Source organism: Lichenostomus cassidix, unplaced genomic scaffold (genome assembly GCF_008360975.1).
Source record: "Lichenostomus cassidix isolate B80296 unplaced genomic scaffold, HeHo_3.0 HiC_scaffold_33, whole genome shotgun sequence".
NCBI classification, from domain to species: domain Eukaryota; kingdom Metazoa; phylum Chordata; class Aves; order Passeriformes; family Meliphagidae; genus Lichenostomus; species Lichenostomus cassidix.
The window spans coordinates 3,445,932-3,467,293 of record NW_028147632.1 but is presented as its reverse complement, the minus strand read 5'-3'; the positions used below and the strand labels follow the sequence as shown (position 1 = coordinate 3,467,293).

Below are 21,362 nucleotides of genomic sequence, written 5' to 3'. Positions count from 1 at the left end.
TGGGAAAAGAGAAAAAAAAAATTAATTTTTGGGAATTTGGGGTTGCAAGAGTGAAAATCTGAAAGTTCGGTAAAAAAACCTGAAAATTCGGTGAAAAAATGTGAAAATGTGGTGAAAAAACCTGAAAATTCGGTGAAAAAATGTAAATATTTGGTGGAAAAACCTGAAAATTCGGCGAAAAAACCGAAATATTTGGTGGAAAAACCTAAATATTTGGTGGGAAAACCTAAATATTCGACGAAAAAACCTGAAAATACAGCGAAAAAACCTGAATATTTCGTGGAAAAACCTAAATATTTGGTGGAAAAACCTGAAAATTCACCAAAAAAACCTAAATATTCAGTGGAAAAACCTAAATATTTGGTGGGAAAAACTGAATATTCGGCAGAAAAACCTGAAAATTCTGTGAAAAAAACGAAATATTTGGTGAAAAAACCTGAATATTCGGTGAAAAAAACTAAATATTTGGTGGGAAAACCTGAAAATTCAGTGAAAAAACCTAAATATTTGGTGGAAAAACCTCAATATTTGGTGGGAAAACCTGAAAATTCGGCGAAAAAACCTGAAAATTCTACCAAAAAAACCTAAAATTCTATGAGAAAATCCCAAAATTCGGTGAAAAAATGTGAAATTTCGATGAAAAAACGTGAAAATTCCATTAAATTAGGGGTTGGAAATACAATAAATGTAGAAATTCCATGAGAAAATCTGAAAATTCGATGAAAAAACCTGAAAATTATTCTGGGAAAAAACCTAAAAATTCTGTGAAAAAATCTAAAAATTTCATGGAATTACAGGATGGAGAAAAAAAATGTGGAAATTCTGTGAAAAAATCCAAAAATTCCGTGAGAAAAGCTGGAAATTCCATGGGATTAGAGATGAGATTCTAAAAATCTCACAGGGAGAGTTAAAAAAGAGAAAAAAAATTTTAATTCTTTGGGATTTGGAAATGGAATCCCAAAAAAACCTGGAAAAATGGATTTAGGATCCCTAAAGGACATTAAAAAATCCGGAAAAAGGAATTAGGAAACCCAAAAAAACCTGGAAAAAAAATTTGGGAATTCCAAAAGGACAAAAAATTCCTGGAAAATCGAAATTTTTGACACCCAAAATTCCCATTTTTGTCCCCAAACCGCCACTTTTCCCTCATTTTTCCAACCCCAAACCCCGAATTTGGATGTTTTTCCCAATTTTTTTGGATCCCAAAATTCCTAAACCTCCAAATCCAGATGTGAACACCCAAAAAACATGAAAAAACCGAATTTTACACCCAAAAAATCGAATTTTAGACCCAAAAAACCCACAGAATTCCCATTTTTGGCCCCAAAATCGCCAAATCCAGATGTTTTTCCCCATTTTTTTTGATCCCAACATTCCCAAACCTCCAAATCCAGATGTGAACACCCAAAACACACGAAAAAACCCTGAAAAAACCAAATTTTACACCCCAAAAAATCGAATTTTACACCCAAAAAACCCACAAAATTCCCATTTTTCAACCCCAAACCCCAAATTCTCCCATTTTTCCCCATTTTTCCCCAATTTTTTCCCCATTTTCTCCCATTTTTTCCCCAATTTCCCAATATTTCCCTAATTTTTCTCCATTTTTCCCCAACATTCTCCCAATTTTCCCCAATTTTTCCCTATTTCTGCAATTTTTCTCTGTTTTTTCTCCCACTTTTTCTCAATTTTTCCCCAATTTTTCTCTATTTTTTTCCCTAAATTTTTCCCATTTTCCCCAATTTTTCCCTATTTTCCCCCAATTTTTCCCCATTTTTTTTCTCAATTTTCCCCCAATTTTTCCCTGTTTTTTTCCCAAATTTCCTCCAATTTTCCCCGAATTTTCCCCCATTTTCTCCCCAAATTCTCTCAAATTTTCCCTAAATTTTCCCCCAATTTTTTTTTCATTTTTTCTGCAATTTTCCCCCTTTTTTTTACCAAATTTCCACCAATTTTCCGCCAACTTTTCCCATTTTTCCCTAATTTTTCCCCATTTTCCCCAAATTCTCTCAAATTTTCCCCATTTTTTCCCAATTTTCCCCATTTTTTTCCGAATTTCCTCCAATTTTCCCCCAAATTTTCTCCATTTTTTCTGCAATTTTTCTCCAATTTTCCCCCAATTTTTCTCCATTTTTTCCCCAATTTTTCTCTGTTTTTTCCCCAAATTTTTCCCCAATTTTCCCCAAATTCTCCCATTTTTTCCCCATTTTTCCCCAATTTTCCCCCAATTTTTCTCCATTTTTTCTGCAATTTTTCCCTATTTTTCTCAGTTTTTTCCCCAAATTTTTCCCATTTTTCCCCAATTTTCCCCATTTTTTCACAAATAATTTTTCCCAATTTCCCCCCTTTTTTTTTCCAAATTTCCCTAATTTTTCTCCCAATTCTTTCTCAATTTTTCCCAAATTCTCTCCAATTTTCCCCCATTTTTTTCCAATTTTTTCCATTTTTCCCAATTTTTTCCCCATTTTTCTCAATTTTTCCCCAATTTCTCCCCAATTTTCCCCATTTTTCCAACCCCAAACCCCAAATTCTCTCCAATTTTCCCCATTTTTTCCCAATTTTTCCCAAATTCTCTCAGTTTTTCCCCAATTCATCCCCCATTTTTCTCAGTTTTTCCCAATTCTGTCAAATTTTTCCAATTTTCCCCCAATTTATCCCAAATTTTTCCCCATTTTTCCCCCAATTTTCCCCATTTTTTCCTCCAATTTTCCCAATTTCTCCCCAATTTCCCCCAAAATTTCCCAATTTTCCTCAATTTTTCCCAATTTTTCCCCAATTCTCCCCCAATTTTTCTCAAATTTCTCCGTTTTCCCCCCAATTTTTCCCATTTTTCCCGAATTCTCCCAATATTTCCCATTCTCCCCAATTTTTCCCCAATTTTTCCCCAAATTCTCCCCAAATTTTCCCATAATTTTCCTCAATTTCTCCCCAATTTTCCCCCAATTTTTCTCCATTTTTTCTGCAAATTTTTCCCATTTTTCCCCAATTTTCCCCATTTTTTCACAAATAATTTTTCCCAATTTTCCCCCTTTTTTTTTCCAAATTTTCCCCTAATTTTTTCCCCAAATTCTCTCAAATTTTTCCCATTTTTCCAACCCCAAATTCTCTCCAATATTTCCCATTTTTTCCCCAAATTCTCTCCAATTTTCCCCATTTTTTGTCCGAATTTCCTCCAATTTTCCCTCAATTTTTCTCTGTTTTTTCCCCCAAATTTTCCCCAAATTCTCCTATTTTTTCCCATTTTTCCCCCAATTTTCCCCCATTTTTTCCCCAATTTTTCCCCATTTTTCTCCATTTTTTCCCCAATTTTTCCCCATTTTTTCTCCGAATTTCCTCCAATTTTTCCCCAATTTTTCTCCACTTTTTCTACAATTTTTCTCTGTTTTTTCCCCGAATTTTTCTCAATTTGTCCCCATTTGGGGATTTTTTTTGTGGATGTTTTTGTTGTTTTTTTGTTGTTTTTACTTTCTGCAGGGAGTTTCTCCAGGCTCTGAGCCATCAGCACGATGTCTCTGTGGGCTGAGAATTCCAGAAAAATGGGAATTTTTAGGGATTTTTTGGAATTTTTATTTTTTTGCAATTTTTTTTTTTTTTTGGATTTTTTTGAATTTTTTACAATTTTTTTTAGAATTTTTTCTTATTTTTTTCCATTTTTTTTTTTTGTTTTTTTTTTTTTGTTTTTTTTTTTTTTTGTTTTTTTTTTTGTTTTATTTTTTTTGATTTTTCAACTGTTTTTTTCTTTATTCTGAAAGTTTTTTAATAAGGATTTTTGGGGATTTTATTTTGGAATTTTAGGAGGATTTTTTGGGATTTTTTTAGGTTTTTTGCTATTTTTTCCAATTTTTTTTTTTTTTTTTTTTTTTTTTTTTCTGTTTTTTTCAAATTTTGGTATCTGAGCCACTTTCTGCAGGAAGAGTTTCTCCAGGCTCTGAGCCATCAGCACGATGTCATCCGTGGGCTGAGAATTCCAGAAAAAAATGGGAATTTTTAGGGATTTTTTGCAAATTTTTTGGGGATTTTTTGCAATTTTTTTTAAATTTTTTTGAATTTTTTACGAATTTTTTACGAATTTTTTACGAATTTTTTTCGATTTTTTTTCGAATTTTTCAACTATTTTTCAACTTTTTTTTTCTAAGAATTTTATTTGGTTTTTTTTCCTATTTTTAAATATTTTAGAGAAATTTTAATGATTTTTGGATTTTATTTTCATTTTTTGGTGATTTTTTTTTTGATTTTTGTGGATTTTTTTCCATCCCAGCGCAAATTTTTTTTTATTTTAAGGACTTTTCTGAGGATTTTTTTTTTATTTTAATAAGATATTTAATGGAAATTTTACCAATTTTTTTAGGGGAATTTTTTTGAGTTTTTGGGGATTTTTTGGGAATTTTTTGGGATTTTTTTTGAATTTTTTTCGAATTTTTTTCGAATTTTTTCGAATTTTTTCCCATTTTTTAAAAGAATTTTTCCTATTTTCTTCCGAATTTTTTTCAAAATTTTCAACTATTTTCCAACTTTTTTTCTTTTTTCTTTTTAAAAACTTTTTTAAAATATTTTTTTCTTATTTTAGGAATGTTTTTGGGAGATTTTTTCTGATTGTTTTGGATTTTTCAATCGACTTTCTGCAGGAAGAGTTTCTCCAGGCTCTGAGCCATCAGCACGATGTCATCTGTGGGCTGAGAATTCCAGAAAAAAATGGGAATTTTTAGGGATTTTTTGGAAATTTTTTGCAATTTTTTTTTGAATTTTTTGGTATTTTTTTGAATTTTTTTATTTTGAGAATTTTTGTTATTTTTTTCAATTTTTTTGATTTTTCAACTTTTTTTTTCTTTCCTTCTGAATGTTTTTTAATAGGGATTTTTGGGGATTTTATTTTGGAATTTTAGGAGGATTTTTTGGGATTTTTTTGGGGTTTTTTATATTTTTTCCAATTTTTTTTGTATTTTTTTCAAATTTAGGTATCTGAGCCACTTTCTGCAGGAAGAGTTTCTCCAGGGTCTGAGCCATCAGCACGATGTCATCTGTGGGCTGGAAAGTTCCAGAAAAAAATGGGAATTATTGGGGATATTTTGGGATTTTTTTGGGATTTTTTTGGAATTTTTTTCGATTTTTTTTCGATTTTTTTAAAATTTTTTCCGATTTTTTTTCAATTTTTTTCGATTTTTTCAATTTTTTCCTTTATTTTTTAAATTTTTTTTCAATTTTTCAACTATTTTCCAACTATTTTTTTTTTTCTTTTTAATACGTTTTTTTTCTGATTTTTTTTCTTATTTTAGGACTATTTTTGGGATTTTTTTCGATTTTTTTTTAATTTTTTCCAATATTTTGACAATCTTTTTGTACTTTGTAAGAGTTTGTTTTGGGATTTTTGAGGATTTTTGGGGATTTTTTTTCTTTTTTATGTGATTTTTTTTGGATTTTTTGTGTTTTTTCTTAATTTTTTTGGGATTTTTTTTGATTTTTTTGGGGTTTTTTTCTCCAGGCTCTGAGCCATCAGCACGATGTCATCCGTGGGCTGAGAATTCCAGAAAATAATGGGAATTATTTGGGATATTTTGGGATTTTTTCCGAATTTTTTTGGAATTTTTTTGGATTTTTTTCAGATTTTTTTTGAATTTTTTTTGTATTTTTCGCGATTTTTTTTCAAATTTTTCAACTATTTTTCAACTTTTTTTTTTCCTTGTAATTTTTTTTGGTATTTTTTCCTATTTTAAAATATTTTAGGAGATATTTTAATGATTTTTAGGATTTTTTTTCATTTTATGGTGATTTTTTTTTTGATTTTTGGGGATTTTTTTCCCATCCTTGTTGGATTTTTTAAGGATTTTTTTATTTTAAGGACTTTTCTGAGGATTTTTTTTTACTTTAATAAGATATTTAATGGAAATTTTACCAATTTTTTAGGGGAATTTTCTTGAGTTTTTGGGGATTTTGGGATTTTTTGGATTTTTTTTCAAATTTTTCGAATTTTTTCGATTTTTTAAAAGAATTTTTCCTATTTTTTTTCCAAATTTTTTTCAAAATTTTCAACTATTTTCCAACTTTTTTTTTTCTTTTTAAAAAGTTTTTTGGATTTTTTTTTCTTATTTTAGGAATGTTTTTGGGAGATTTTTTGTGATTGTTTTGGATTTTTCAATCGATTTTCTGCAGGAAAAGTTTCTCCAGAAATAATGATTTTAATGAGATTTTTTTGGGGATTTTTGGTGTTTTTTCTTGGATTTTAATGGGATTTTTTGTCTGATTTTTTTGGGAATTTTTTTAGGGAATTCTCTGAGGGATTTTGGGATTTTTTTTTTGTGTTTTTACCTTGTTATAAATATAGCAATTGGTGAACCATTTTGAGATATTTTTGAAGAATTTTCTTTCATTTTAATGCGATTTTTTTGGGATTTTTGGTGTTTTTTCTTCAATTTTAATGCGATTTTTAATCGGATTTTTTTGGGGAATTTTTTGGGGAATTTTTTGGGGATTTTTTTTTAAGATTCCAATTAATTTTTTGGTGTTTTAACCTTGTTATAGTTGGTGAACCATTTTGAGATATTTTTGGGGTTTTTTTCTTTCATTTTAATGAGATTTTTTTGGGATTTTTGGTGTTTTTTCCTCAATTTTAATGCGATTTTTAATGGGATTTTTTTGGGAATTTTTTTAGGGAATTCTCTGTGGGATTTTGGGATTTTTTTGTGATTTTACCTTATTATAAATATTACAATTGGTGAACCATTTTGAGATATTTTTGAAGAATTTTCTTTCATTTCAATGCGATTTTTTTGGGATTTTTGGTGTTTTTTCCTCAATTTTAATGCGATTTTTTATCGGATTTTTTTGGGAATTTTTTTTTAAGATTCCAATTAATTTTTTGGTGTTTTAACCTTGTTATAGTTGGTGAACCATTTGAGATATTTTGGGGTTTTTTTCTTTCATTTCAATGCGATTTTTTTGGGATTTTTGGTGTTTTTCCTCAATTTTAATGCGATTTTTTGGCTTTTTTTTTGGGGAATTTTTTTGGGTTATTTTCTGTGGGATTTTGGGATTTTTTTGGTGTTTTTACCTTATTATAAATATAACAATTGGTGAACCATTTTGAGATATTTTTGAAGAATTTTCTTTCATTTCAATGCGATTTTTTTGGGATTTTTGGTGTTTTTTCCTCAATTTTAATGCGATTTTTAATCAGATTTTTTCGGAATTTTTTTTTTAAGATTCCAATTAATTTTTAATTTGATTTTACCTTGTTACAGATGCAGCAATTGATGAACCCTTTTGAGACATTTTTGGGGTTTTTTCCTCAATTTTAATGCGATTTTTTATCGGATTTTTTGGGAATTTTTTCAGGAACATTTTTTTAATATTCTAATTAATTTTGTATTTAATTTTACCTTGTTATAGATGTAACAGTTGGTGAACATGGTGTTGAAGTCCTGCATGCACTCAGCTGCTCCCCAGTAATAATTATTCTTCAATTGTTTGATGGTTCAATTTTTTTTGGATTTTTGATGATTTTTTGGTAATTTTGGAAATTTGGGCAGAAAAAACAGAATTTTTTTGTGATGAGGTTATTATTGATGTAAAAAATATGAAATTTTGGGATCAGTTGAAAATTTTTGGGCGTTTTTTGGAGAATTTTTGGAGTAAAAAGGGAATTTCTGGGAGTTTTTTGGGGGATAAAAATCAAATTTTGGGGTCAGGAATGGATTTTTTTGGAGAAAATATTGAAAATTTGGGGTAGGAGAGAATTTATTTTAATAGAAAAATTTTTATTTTTGGGTTAGGAGGGATTTTTAGGGATTATATTTTCAAAAATTTACAAATGCCCTAAATTCCCAAAAGTTAAAAATTTTTTTTTTTTTACCTTATTTAAATGTAGATAAGTTGAAAAAAAATAAAATTGAGGAAAAAGTCAAGAAATCCTCAAGTTTCAGAAAAAAAGCCTCAAAAAAGCCCTAAAAATCGCAAAAAAACCACCAAAAAATTGTGAAATAGCAGAAAAAAATCCCCAACAAAAGCCAAATAAATTCCAAAAAAATCCCCCAAAAATTCCCAAAAATAAAAAAAACCCTCACAAAAAATCACCAAAAAAAACCCCAAAACAACCCAAATAAATTCCCCAAAAAAAACCCCAAAAACTTGCAAAAATCCCCCAAAAAATTGCAAAAAAAACCCCAAAAAACCCCAGAAAAACCTCCAAAAACCACAAAAAATTACCAAAAATCCCCCAAAAAACTCATAAAAAACCCGCAAAAATCCTCCAAAAATCCCCCCAAAAAATCCCCAAAAATCCCCAGAAAAACTCCAAAAAACCACGAAAAACCTGCAAAAATCCCCCCAAAAAAATTGCAAAGGAACCCCAAAAAAAATCAGAAAAAAGCCACCAAAAACCTCAAAAAACTGCAAAAAATACCTCCAAAGAACCCAAGAAAATCCCCCAAAAAATCCCAAAAAATTCGAAAAAACAACTCCAAACCAAATCCAAAAACCAAATCAACCAAAAATTCAAACTAAAACCTCCCAAATCCCCCCAAACCTCACCGGCAACCTGAAGGGCCAAGTGAACTGATGCTTCCAGAGTGAAAAATCCCCCAAAAAATCCCCAAAAATCGCAAAAAAACTCCCCAAAAATATCCCAAAAATCACCAAAAAAATCCCCAAAGATCGCAAAAAAACTCCCAAAAATCGCAAAAAAACTCCCAGAAAATTCCCCCCAAAAATTCCCAAAAATCACAAAAAATCTGCAAAAAATCCCAAAAAATTGCAAAAAATCTCCCATAAAATCCCAAAAAATTCCCCAAAAATCCAGAAAAAAATCTCCAAAAATCGCAAAAAAACTCCCAAAAATTCCCAAAAAATCCCAAAAAAATCCCCAAAAATCCCCAAAAAAATCACAAAAAAATCCCCAAAAAACCCTCCAAAAATCACCAAAAAATCCAAAAAAAATCCCCAAAAAATCCCAGAAAAAATCCCAAAAAATACAAAAAACTCACAAAAAACCTACAAAAATCCCTTAAAAAATCGCAAAAAAATCCGAAAAAAACCTCCAAAAAATCTCCAAAAATTCCCCAAAAAATCCCTAGAAAAACTCTAAAAAACCCCGAAAAATAAAAAAAAAAATCCTATAAGCACCTCACAACCAAACCCACAAACAGAACCCCAAAAAACCTCAAAAGAACCCCCAAAACAAACCCCAAAATCCCCCAAAAACTCACCGGCAAGCCCAGTTTCACAGCATCCACCGGCTGCCTGAACGGCCATGCAAACTGATGCTTCCAGAGTGAAAAATCCCCAAAAAATCCCAAAAATCCCCCAAAAAATTCCCAAAAATCACAAAAGAACTCCCCAAAAATATCCCAAAAATCACCAAAAAAATCCCCAAAGATTGCAAAAAAACTCCCAGAAAATTCCCCCAAAAAATTCCCAAAAATCGCAAAAAAGCTCCCAAAAAATTCCCAAAAAAAGCCCAAAAATCCCCCAAAAAATCAAAAAAAATCCCCCAAAAAACCCCAAAAAATCCCAGAAAAACCTGCAAAAATCCCTAAAAATCCCAAAAACACGTGCAAAAAAAGGCCCAAAAATCCCAGAAAACCTGCAAAAATCCCCCAAAAAATCACAAAAACCTCCCAAAAATCAAAAAAAACCTCAAAAAACTCTCAAAAAACCCTTAAAAAAATAAAAAAAAATCCCACAAAAACCTGCAAAAATCCCAAAAACACCTGCAAAAAATCCCCAGAAAAACTCTCAAAAATTCCCAAAAAAATCCCAAAAAAATCCCAAAAATCCCCAAAAATTCCCAAAAAAAATCCCAAAAACACCTCAAAACCTAACCCATAAACCAAACCAACCAAACCCCCAAAAATCCCCCCAAAAACCCCCCAAAACTCACCGGCAACCTCAACTTCACCTCATCCCTGGGCTGCCTGAACAGCCAAGTGAACTGATGCTTCCAGAGCGAAAAATCCCCAAAAAAATCCCAAAAAATTGCAAAAAAAATCCCAAAAATCACCAAAAAAATCCCCAAAAATCGCAAAAAAACTGCCAGAAAATTCCCCAAAAAATCCCCAAAAATCTGCAGAAAATCCTCGAAAATCGCAAAAAGCCAACCAAAAAATCTCTAAAACTCTCCCAAAAAATCCCCAAAAATCAGAAAACTTAAAAAAAACCCCCAAAAAACCTAAAAAAAATCTCCTAAGTCACAAAAAACCTGCAAAAATCTCAACAAAAAATCTCCAAAAAAACCTGCAAAAAATCCTCAAAAAAAAATCACAAAATACCTCCAAAAAACCCCCAAAATCTCCCAAAAAAACCCGCAAGAAAACTGCAAAACAACCCCAAAAAATGCCGAAAAACCTCCAAAAAACCCCAAAAAATTACCAAAAATCCCTCAAAAAAATCCCAGAAAACTCACAAAAAACCTGCAAAAATCCCCGCAAAAAATTGCAAAAAAACCCCCAAAATTCCCGAAAAAAATCCCAAAAAAAAATCACAAAAATCCCCAAAAAACCCAAAAAAATCCCCAAAAAATCCTCTAAAAATCCCAAAAATAACCAAACCCCAAAACAAACCCCAAAATCCCCAAAAACTCACTGGCAAGCCCAGTTTCACAGCATCCCTGGGCTGCCTGAAGGGCCAAGCGAACTGATGCTTTCAGAGTGAAAAATCCCCAAAAATTCCCAAAAAATTGCAAAAAAACTCCCAAAAAATATCCCAAAAATCCCCCAAAAAATCCCCAAAAATCGCAAAAAGCTCCCAAAATTCCCAAAAAGCCAAAATCCCCAAAATTCCAAAAAAATCACCCAAAAATCCCCCAAAAAATCAAAAAAAATCCCCCAAAAAATCCCAAAATCTCACAAAAAACCTGCAAAAATCCCCCCAAAAATTGCAAAAAACCTCAAAAAATCCCCAGAAAAACCTGCAAAAATCCCCAAAAATCCCAAAAACACGTGCAAAAAAAAGGCCCAAAAATCCCAGAAAAACCTCCAAAAATCCCCCAAAAAATCACAAAAAACTCCCAAAAATAAAAAAAACCCTCAAAAAACCCTCAAAAAACTTTCAAAAAACCCTTAAAAAAATCCCAAAAAATCCCCAAAAAATCCCACAAAAACCTGCAAAAATCCCAAAAACACCTGCAAAAAATCCCCAGAAAAACTCTCAAAAATTCCCAAAAAAATCCCAAAAAAATCCCAAAAATCCCCAAAAATTCCCAAAAAAAATCCCAAAAATACCTCAAAACCTAACCCATAAACCAAACCAACCAAAACCCCAAAACAACCCCCAAAAATCCCCCCAAAAACCTTCCAAAACTCACCGGCAAGCCCAGTTTCACAGCATCCACGGGCTGCCTGAAGGGCCAGGCGAACTGATGCTTCCAGAGCGCTTTCATCACCACCTTCTGCAGGTACTGGAGCTGGTTGGTGACTCTTCCCGGTTTTTTGGGGTTGGAAACCTCGGGAGGAGGTGGGTTGAGCTGCGGGTTGGGCAGGGAAGGAACAGAAGCCATGGTTGGACTCTCGAAACCCTCGTAGAGCAGGGAAGGTTTGCGGATTCGCTTGCCGGGAGTCGAGTCGCTGGCCAGGGCCAGGAGGGGGGTGGTGGCCTCGCCCAGAATCCTAAAAAAATTAGGGAAAAATGGCAGAAAAATTAGGGGAAATAATCCTGAAGTTATGGGGGAAAATTCGCAGGAGAAACTGGAATCGCTGCTGAAATCGGAATTGAAATCGGAATTAAAATCGCTGAAAAAATGGCAAATAAATTCACTAATTCGGCTCTAAAAATCCTAATTTTCTAGGAGTTAAATCCTGAGAATTTCAGCACGAAATCCTGTGGATTTCAGGGAAAAATTCCTGAAGATTTGGGCAATGAAATCCTGGGAATTTCGGCTCAAAATCCTGTGGATCTCAGAGAAAAATTCCCAAGGATTTTAGCCATGAAATCCCAGGAGTTTCACACAAAATTCCCCAGGATTTTAGCCATGAAATCCCAGGAATTTCACCCCAAATTCCCAAGGATTTGAGCCATGAAATCCCAGGAATTTCACACAAAATTCCCCAGGATTTTGGCCATGAAATCCCAGGAATTTCACACAAAATTCCCCAGGATTTTGGCCATGAAATCCCAGGAATTTCACACAAAATTCCCCAGGATTTTGGCCATGAAATCCCAGGAATTTCATCCAAAATTCCCCAGGATTTTAGCCATGAAATCCCAGGCATTTCACCCCAAATTCCCAGGATTTTCAGGCAGGAATTCCCGGGAATTTTGGCCCCAGAGGGAACAGAAGCCGTGGTTGGACTCTCGAAACCCTCGTAGAGCAGGGAAGGTTTGCGGATTCGCTTGCCGGGAGTCGAGTCGCTGGCCAGGGCCAGGAGGGGGGTGGTGGCCTCGCCCAGAATCCTGGGAAAATGGGAAAAAAACTGGGAAAAGTTAGGGGAAAGTATCCCACAGTTATGGGAAAAAATTCCTGGAAAAACTGGAATCAGAATTGAAATCGGAATTGAAATCGGAATTAAAATCGCTGAAAAAATCGCTTTTAAATTGTTACTAAAACTGCTAATTTGGCTCCCAAAAATCCTGATTTTTATGGGGATTTTGCATGGGAATTTCAGCTCGAAATCCTGTGGATTTCAGGGAAAAATTCCTGAATATTTGGGCAATGAAATCCTGAGAATTTCAGTTTGAGATCTTGTGGATTTCAGGGAAAAATTCCTGAGGATTTAGGTAGTGAAATCCTGAGAATCTTAGGCAAAAATTCCTCATTTTTTGGCCATGAAATCCTGGGAATTTCAGCTCGAGATCCTGTGGATTTCATGGAAAAATTCCTGAAGATTTGGGTAAGAAATCCTGGGAATTTCACCCAAAATCCTGTGGATCTCAGGGAAAAATTCCTGAGGATTTAGGTAGTGAAATCATGAGAATCTTAGGCAAAAATTCCTCATTTTTTGGTGATGAAATCCTGGGAATTTCAGCTCAAAATTCTGTGGATTTCATGGAAAAATTCCTGAGGATTTTGGCTAAGAAATCCTGGGGGAAAACAATCCTGGAATTGCTAGAAAAAAATCCTGGAAAAGACTGGAATCGCTGCTGAAATCGGAATGGAAATCGGAATTAAAATCGCTGAAAAAATCGCTTTTAAATGGCAAATAAATTCATTAATTTTGCTCTAAAAATCCTAACTTTCTGGTTTTGAAATTCTGGGAATTTCAGCTCAAAATCTTGTGGATTTCAGGGAAAAATTCCTGAAGATTTGGGTCATGAAATCAGGAGAATCTTAGGCAAAAATTCCTCATTTTTTGGTCATGAAATCCTGGGAATTTCAGCTCAAAATCCTGTGGATTTCAGGGAAAAATTCCTGAGGATTTTGGCTAAGAAATCCTGGGGGAAAACAATCCTGGAATTGCTAGGAAAAAATCCTGGGAAAAAGTGAAATCGGAATTGAAATTGGAATTAAAATCAGAATTAAAATCGGAATTAAAATGGTAAATAAATTCACCAATTTGGCTCCAAAAATTCTGATTTTTATTGGGATTTCCCACGGGAAATTTGGGATTGGAATCCTGGGAATGAAAATCCCAAAACTTGGGGATCTTGAGGAGTCAAATCCTAAAAAATTGGGTTAAAATCCCAAAATTTGGGATCCTAAAAGATTCCAATCCCAAAAATTTGGGTTAAAATCCCCAAAATTTGGGTTAAAATCCCCAAAATTTGGGTTTAAATCCCCAAAATTTGGGTTCAAATCTCCAAAATTTGGGTTTAGATCTCAAAATTTGGGTCCTCAGGACAATCCCCAAAATTTGGGTGAAAATCCCCAAAATTTGGGTCCCATGACTCAATCCCCAAATTTTGGGTGAAAATCCCCAAAATTTGGGGGAAAATCCCTAAAGTTTGGAGGAAAAATCCCAAAATTTGGGAGAAAATCCCCAAAATTTGGGGGAAAATCCCCAAAATTTGGGTGAAAATCCCCAAAAATTTGGGCTAAAATCCCTAAAATTTGGGTGAAAATCCCAAAAATTTGGGTTCAAAATCCCCAAAATTTGGGTTCAAATCCCTAAAATTTGGGTTCAAATCCCAAAATTTGGGTAAAAATCCCAAAATTTCAGTAAAAATCCCCAAAATTTGGGTTAAAATCCCAAAATTTTAAGTCAGGATCCCAAAATTTGGGTTAAAATCCCAAAATTTGAGTTCGGATCCCCAAATTTGGGAAAATCCCCAAAATTTTGGGTTAAAATCCCCAAATTTTGGGCTAAAATCCCCAAACTTTTCCTCTGGATCCCCAAATTTTGGGTTAAAATCCCCAAATTTTGAGTTAAAATCCCCCAAATTTTGGATTAAAATCGCCAAAATTTGAGTTAAAATCCCCAAAATTTGGGTAAAAATCCCCAAAATTTTGAGTTAAAATCCCAAAATTTTGGATTAAAATCCCCAAAATTTTGGATTAAAATCCCCCAAAATTTGGGTTAAAATCCTCAAAAATTTGGGTTCAAATCCCCCAAAATTTGAGTTCAGATCCCCAAAATTTTGGGTTCAAATCCCCAAATTTGGGATCCCAAAGGGAATTCTCTCTTTTCCCTGAGGTGACCTCAGGGTGACCCTAAGGGTGTCACCTTGGGGACAAGGCTGGGTGACACTGACGGCATTTGGGGACACCAAATGTCACTGTCGTGTGTTATTGTCACAATCTGGGGTCATTAATGTCATTGTCACAGCCTGAGGGTGACATTGGCACAGCCTGGGGTCACCAATGTCACTGTCACAGCCTGGGGGTGACATTGGCACAATTTTGGGGTCTCACAGTGTCATTGTCACAGTTTGGGGTCCCAAATGTCACTGTCACGATTTTGGGGACACCAAATGTCACTGTCACAGCCTGGGGGTGACATTACCACAATTTGGGGTCTCACAGTGTCATTGTCACAGCCTGGGGGTCTCAATGTCACTGTCACAACCTAGGTGTCCCCAAATGTCACTGTCACAATCTGGGGATCCTAGAGTGTCATTGTCACCTTTTGGGGTCACTAATGTCACTGTCACAGTCAGGGGGTGACAACACCACAATTTTGGGGTCCCACAGTGTCATTGTCACAATTTGGGGTCACCAGTGTCACTGTCACAGCCTGAGGGTGACATTGGCACAGTTTGGGGTCACCAAATGTCACTGTCACAACTTGGGGGTGACAACACCACAATTTCGGGGTCCCAAATGTCACTGTCACCATTTGGGGTCACTAATGTCACTGTCACAGCCGGGGGCAGACCCAAAGTGACACTGCCACAATCTGGAGGTCCCCAAATGTCACCGTCACAGCCTGGGGGTGACAACACCACAATTTTGGGGTCTCACAGTGTCACTGTCACAGTTTGGGGGTCCTAAAATGTCACTGTCACAGCCTGGGGATGACATTACCACAATTTTGGGGTCCCAAATGTCACTGTCACAATCTGGGGGTCCCACAGTGTCATTGTCACCATTTGGGGTCCCCAAATGTCACTGTCACAACTTGGGGTCCTAAAATGTCACTGTCACAGCCTGAGGGTGACATTGTCACAGTTTGGGGTCCTAGAGTGTCATTGTCACAATTTTGGGTCACCAAATGTCACTGTCACAGTTTTGGGGTTCCTAATGTCACAGCCTGGAGGTCCCACAGTGTCATTGTCACAGTTTGGGGTCACCAATGTCATTGTCACAATTTTGGGGACACCAAATGTCATTGTCACAGCCTGGAGATCCCACAGTGTCATTGTCACAATTTTGGGGTCCTAAAATGTCACTGTCACAGCCTGGGGGTGACATTGGCACAGCCTGGGGGTCCCACAGTGTCATTGTCACAATTTTGGGGTCCCCAAATGTCACTGTCACAATTTTGGGGACACTGAATGTCACTGTCACAGCCTGGGGGTGACACTGCCACAGTTTGGGGTCTCACAGTGTCATTGTCACAGTTTGGGGTCACCAAATGTCACTGTCACAACTTGGGGGTGACATTGGCACCATTTGGGGTCCCACAGTGTCATTGTCACAGCTTAGGACTCCCACAGTGACACTGCCACAATCTAGGGTCCCCACCTGTCACCATCCCAGCGTGACAATGACAACACCACAAAACCTGAAGGTCCCACAGTGCCATTGTCACACCTCTGGGGTCCCCAAATGTCACTGTCACAGCCTGAGGGTGACAGGATTTCCCAGTCCCACAGTGTCATTGTCACCATTTTGGGGTCACCAATGTCACTGTCACAGCCTGGGGGTGACACTGCCACAATTTGGGGGTGACACAGTGATGTCACCACGACTTAGGGCTCCAACAACGTCATTGTCACAGTTTGAGGTCACCAATGTCACTGTCACAGCCTGGGGGTGACACAATCTGGAAGTCCCCAAACGTCACTGTCACAGCCTGGGGGTGACACTGCCACCGTTTGGGGTCCTATAGTGTCATTGTCACAACTTTGGGGTCACCAATGTCACTGTCACAGCCTGGGGGACCTAAAGTGACACTTCCCCAATCTGGAGGTCCCCAAATGTCACTGTCACACCCTGGGGGTCCCCAAATGTCACTGTCACATCCTGACGATGACACTGCCACAGTTTGGGGGTGACACAGTGTCATTGTCACCATTTGGGGTCCCCAAATGTCACAGCCACAGCCTGGGGGTGACACTGCCACCATCTGGGGTCCTATAATGTCACTGTCACCATTTGGGGTGCCAATAGATCCCACAGTGTCACTGTCACCATTTGGGGTCCCCAAATGTCACTGTCACAGCACGAGGGTCTCAGAGTGTCACCGCAAAAATCTGACGGTGACACAGTGACACTGCCACAGTTTGGGGTCCCACAGTGTCATTGTCACAATTTTGGGGTCAGCAAATGTCACTGTCACAGCCTGGAGTTCCCACGGTGTCATTGTCACAACCTGGGGATCCCAAATGTCACTGTCACGAGGGTCTCACAGTGACACTGCCACAATCTGGGGGTCCCAGAGCGTCATTGTCACCGTTTGGAGTCCCCAAGTGTCATTGTCACAGTCTGGAGATCCCACAGTGACACTGTCACAGCCTGGGGGTCCTACAGTGTCACTGTCACCATTTGGGGTCCTACAGTGTCACTGTCACCATTTGGGGTCCTACAGTGTCACTGTCACCATTTGGGGTCCTAGAGTGTCACTGTCACAGTGTGAGGGTCTCACAGTGTCACCACAAAAATCTGAGGGTGACACAGTGACACTGCCACAGTTTGGGGGTCCCACAGTGTCACTGTCACAGCCTGGAGATCCCACAGTGTCACTGTCACAATTTGGGGTCCCAAATGTCACTGTCACAGCCTGGGGATCCCACAGTGTCACTGTCACCATTTGGGGTCCCAAATGCCATTGTCACAGTCTGCAGGTCTCACAGTGACACTGCCAGACTTTGGGGTCCCCAAATGTCACTGCCACAGCTTGGAGGTCCCACAGTATCGTTGTCACAACCTGGGGTCCCAAATGTCATTGTCACAGCCTGAAGATCCCACAGTATCGTTGTCACAACCTGGGATCCCCAAATGTCACTGTCACAGCCTGGGGGTGACATTGCCACTATTTTGGGGTCCCCAAATACCATTGTCACACTCTGAGCGATGACAATACCACGATTTCAGGGTCCCCAAATGCCACTGTCACAGTCTGGGGATCCCATAGTGTCACTACAAAAATCTGAGGGTGACACAGTGACACTGCCACAGTCTGGGGGGGGTCCTATAGTGTCATTGTCACAATTTTGGGGTCCCCAAATGTCATTGCCACAGCCTGGAGATCCCACAGTGTCATTGTCACAACTCTGGGGTCCCCAATGTCACTGTCACAGCCTGGGGGTGACATAGTGACACTGCCACAATCTGGGGATCCCAAATGTCACTGTCACAGCCTGGAGATCCCACAGTGTCATTGTCACCATTTGGGGGTCCCAATGCCATTGTCACAGCCTGGGGGTGACACTGCCACAATCTGGGGGTCCCACAGTGTCACTGTCACCATTTGGGGTCCCAATAAATCCCAGTGTCACTGTCACCATTTGGGATCCCAAACGCCACTGTCACAGCACGAGGGTCCCACAGTGACACTGCCACAATTTGAGGTGTCACTGTCACCATTTGGGGTCCCAATATCGCCACCACAGCCTGGGGATCCCACAGTGTCATTGTCACCATTTGGGGTCCCAATATCAGCATCACAGCCTGGACATCCCACAGTGTCATTGTCACCATTTGGGGTCCCAATATCAACATCACAGCCTGGGGATCCCACAGTGTCATTGTCACAATTTTGGGGTCCCCAAGTGTCATTGCCACAGCCTGGAGATCCCACAGTGTCATTGTCACAACTCTGGGGTCCCCAAATGCCACTGTCACAGCCTGGGGGTGACACAGCCACAACCTGGAGTCCTATAGTGTCATTGTCACAATTTTGGGGTCCCCTAACGTCACTGTCACACTCTGAGGATGACACTGTCACAGCCTGGGGGTCCCACAGTGTCACTGTCAGACTTTGGGGTCCCCAAATGTCACTGTCACAGCCTGGGGATCCCACAGTGTCATTGTCACCATTTGGGGTCCCAACTGTCACTGTCACAGCACGAGGGTCCCACAGTGACATTGCCACAATTTGAGGTGTCATCGTCACCATTTGGGGTCCCCAAGTGCCACTGTCACAGCCTGGGGGTCCCACAGTGTCACTGCAAAAACCTGAGGATGACAGTGACACTGCCACAGTTTGGGGGTCTCAATGTCATTGTCACAATTTGGGGTCCCAAATGCCATTGTCACAGCCTGGAGATCCCACAGCATTATTGTCACAACTTTGGGGTCCCAAATGCCACTGCCACAGCCTGGACATCCCACAGTGTCACTGTCACCATTTAGGGTCCCAACATCACCACCCCAACCCTCTCCATCCACCCCAACCCCACACACCCCTCACCCTCTCCCTCCCCACCCCAAAAACCCCCCGAACTGTCCCCAAAAAACCGTCGCATCGCCACCTACTTGCTCTGCGGATTCACATTCTGCAACATCCCGGCAGCTCCTCGTTGGGCCCTCAGGCCTTCCTCCTCCTCCTCCTCCTCTCCTCCTCCTCCTCCTCCTGCTCCCGCCGTCTCCTCCGACGAGCCCCCCACTTTGCCCGGCCCAAGCTCCGCTCCAGCCGGCCCGGTCGGGGCCTCTCCTCGGTCAGCGCATCCCGGGGCACCGGGGAGGGGGGTCTTGCGGGGAACCCCCTCCCCTTTTCGGTGTGTTTTCCCTCAAAAATCCCGAAACCCCGCCGAGGCCTCACATCCGCGGGCGCGGCGAAAATGGCGCCCGGAGCTCTGAGGGGAATCTACGCCCGGGGGAGCCTCGGGGAAGGAGGGAAGGGGGAAGGACGGCTTTCCCGGCGGATCGGTGGCTCCCAACGCGGCGCGATCCGCTCGATACCACCGCGGGCGAGTCGCTGAGGGCCGCCGGCGGGTGAAGGGAGGCGGAGCGAGGCGCGGAGCCGCGGATGACGGCGGATGGAGGGAGGCTCAGCCGCCGCGCTCCATCTTGGCTCGCTGAGGGCTTGAGGGAAGGGGGGGGGCGGGAAGGGAGGGAAGGCCCCTCGCCGCCGGTGGCCGCAGGCAGGGGTCGCTGCGGAGGCCGGGGAGGGTCCGGGGAGGGTCCCGGAGCCCTCCGGGACGGCGGAGGCGGGGGATGGAGCCGGGTTGGGGCCGCCCCCCGTGCGCGCCGGGCCCGACCCGCTCCGTCCCTTCGTCCCCGCGAAATGGCGCCGCTCGGCCTGCCCCCGCCCGCCCTTATATAGACGAGCGCCGCCTCGCTATTGGCTGAGGAGGGGGCTGACGTCACCCCAAAGCCACGCCCCGCCCCGCCGAGGCCTCATTGGGCGGAGGCAACACGGGTGGGGAGTTCCCATTGGGTGAGAGGCGTGTCAATCATCGGCCCGGCTCCCCGCCCCTCCCGCCCTTCCGCCCGGCGCCTCACCCGACCCGCGCGGCGCTCTGAGCGCTGATTGGCCACAGCGAGCCGCCGCCGCGCGCTGATTGGCCGGCGGGTCACGCGGGGGGCGGGCGCGGCCTCCCATTGGCTGCGCGCTCCGGGGGGAGGTTGTGAGGGAGGAAGAAGAGGCCGCCGGGCGCCATCTTGAATGGCGGCGCTGGCCGCCGCCGGACAATGAGCGCGGCCGCCGCCGGCCGCTCCCGCCGCTTTCCCCGCCGCTTTCCCTCCGCAGCGAGCCCCGGGGCTTCTCCCCCGCCGGGCTTCACCCCCCTCGCGGCGCTCCCCGGGGCCTCGAGGCGGCGTTCACCCCCGCACCCCCCCCACCCCCCCCCCAGCCGCCGCGCAGCGCGTCGCCCCCGCTGCCCTCAGCGCCCGGAGGCGCTCGGAGCTCGCCGGCATCTCCCTCACCACGCGCGGGGGGCGACAACCCCCACGGACACGCGGCTGCCGCGGCCGCCAGCCCCGGTAAAGGCCCGAAACACCGCTAGGCTCCCCCTTAACCACCGAACCCCCCCCCACCGGGGGAGCCCCGAATTCTCTCTTCCCCCTCACGGGCAAACCCTCACCCCCATCCTCCGGGATCCCCTTTTCTCCCTCCGCGCCCCGCTGAGGGATCTCCTCCTTCCCGGCCTCCCCCCCTTTTTCCTCGCGGGGTGGCTCCGTGTGGCGTCCGCTTCCCTTCCCCACCCCCCCCCCCAAAGTCCCCTCCGGTCCCCTCCCCGCCCTGCCATCCGCCACCGTGACACAGCACTTGGCGCCGCCGCCCCCGCGCCAAACACCCAAACATGGCGCTTTTCGCCCCAAACCGCCGCCCTCACAAAGCCGCCGCCGCCCCGCTGTCAATCACCGGCGGCTCGCCTTCCCATTGGTCAACACCCCGCGGGGCGGGCGGGGCCGAGCGCCTCGCCGCGCCCGCCTCGCTGTCAATCATCGCCAACTCGGCTTGCTATTGGTTAACACCGCGGGGGTGATTGACAGCTCGCCGGCCCCCCCCACGTGACCTCCCCCCCGCCCCCGCGCCGCCGTGGGGGGGGCAGGGCGAGGCCTTTCCCCCCCCAAAAAAAACTCACCTGAAGCTCCCCAAAATCTAGGCCGCGACCCCCGAGCTAAGCCTCGCTCCATCCTCCCGCCCCGCATTAAAAAAAAAAAAACCCAAAAATTTTGGGGCAAAAAACATTTAAAAAAAAAAACAATAAAAAAAAAAACTCATCCCGGGGCAGGAAAGGGAGCCACGCGCTACGTCACCCGCGCGCTGATTGGCCGGCCGCCGTCACGTGGCTCCCCCGCCGTTCCCACGGTGGTTCCCATTCATGCCCCCCCGGCGGCTTGGCGGGAAAAGCTCCGCGGGGTCCTAGCGCCGCGCGCATGCGCAGTGAGG

General features: G+C 41.4%; 1 protein-coding gene across 1 annotated transcript in view; it reads right to left on the bottom strand.

Moving 5' to 3' along the window:
* Positions 1–20,283, bottom strand: part of LOC146421542 (bromodomain-containing protein 2-like) — a 55,248-nt gene extending 34,965 nt beyond the window's left edge. The window contains 5 exon segments of the mRNA XM_085047165.1: positions 4,919–5,025; positions 7,374–7,471; positions 7,474–7,506; positions 11,293–11,594; positions 19,001–20,283. Coding sequence (XP_084903291.1) covers positions 4,919–5,025; positions 7,374–7,471; positions 7,474–7,506; positions 11,293–11,594; positions 19,001–19,029 — 569 coding nt within the window. The 5' untranslated portion in view covers positions 19,030–20,283.
* Between the last annotated feature and the right edge of the window lie 1,079 nt (positions 20,284–21,362).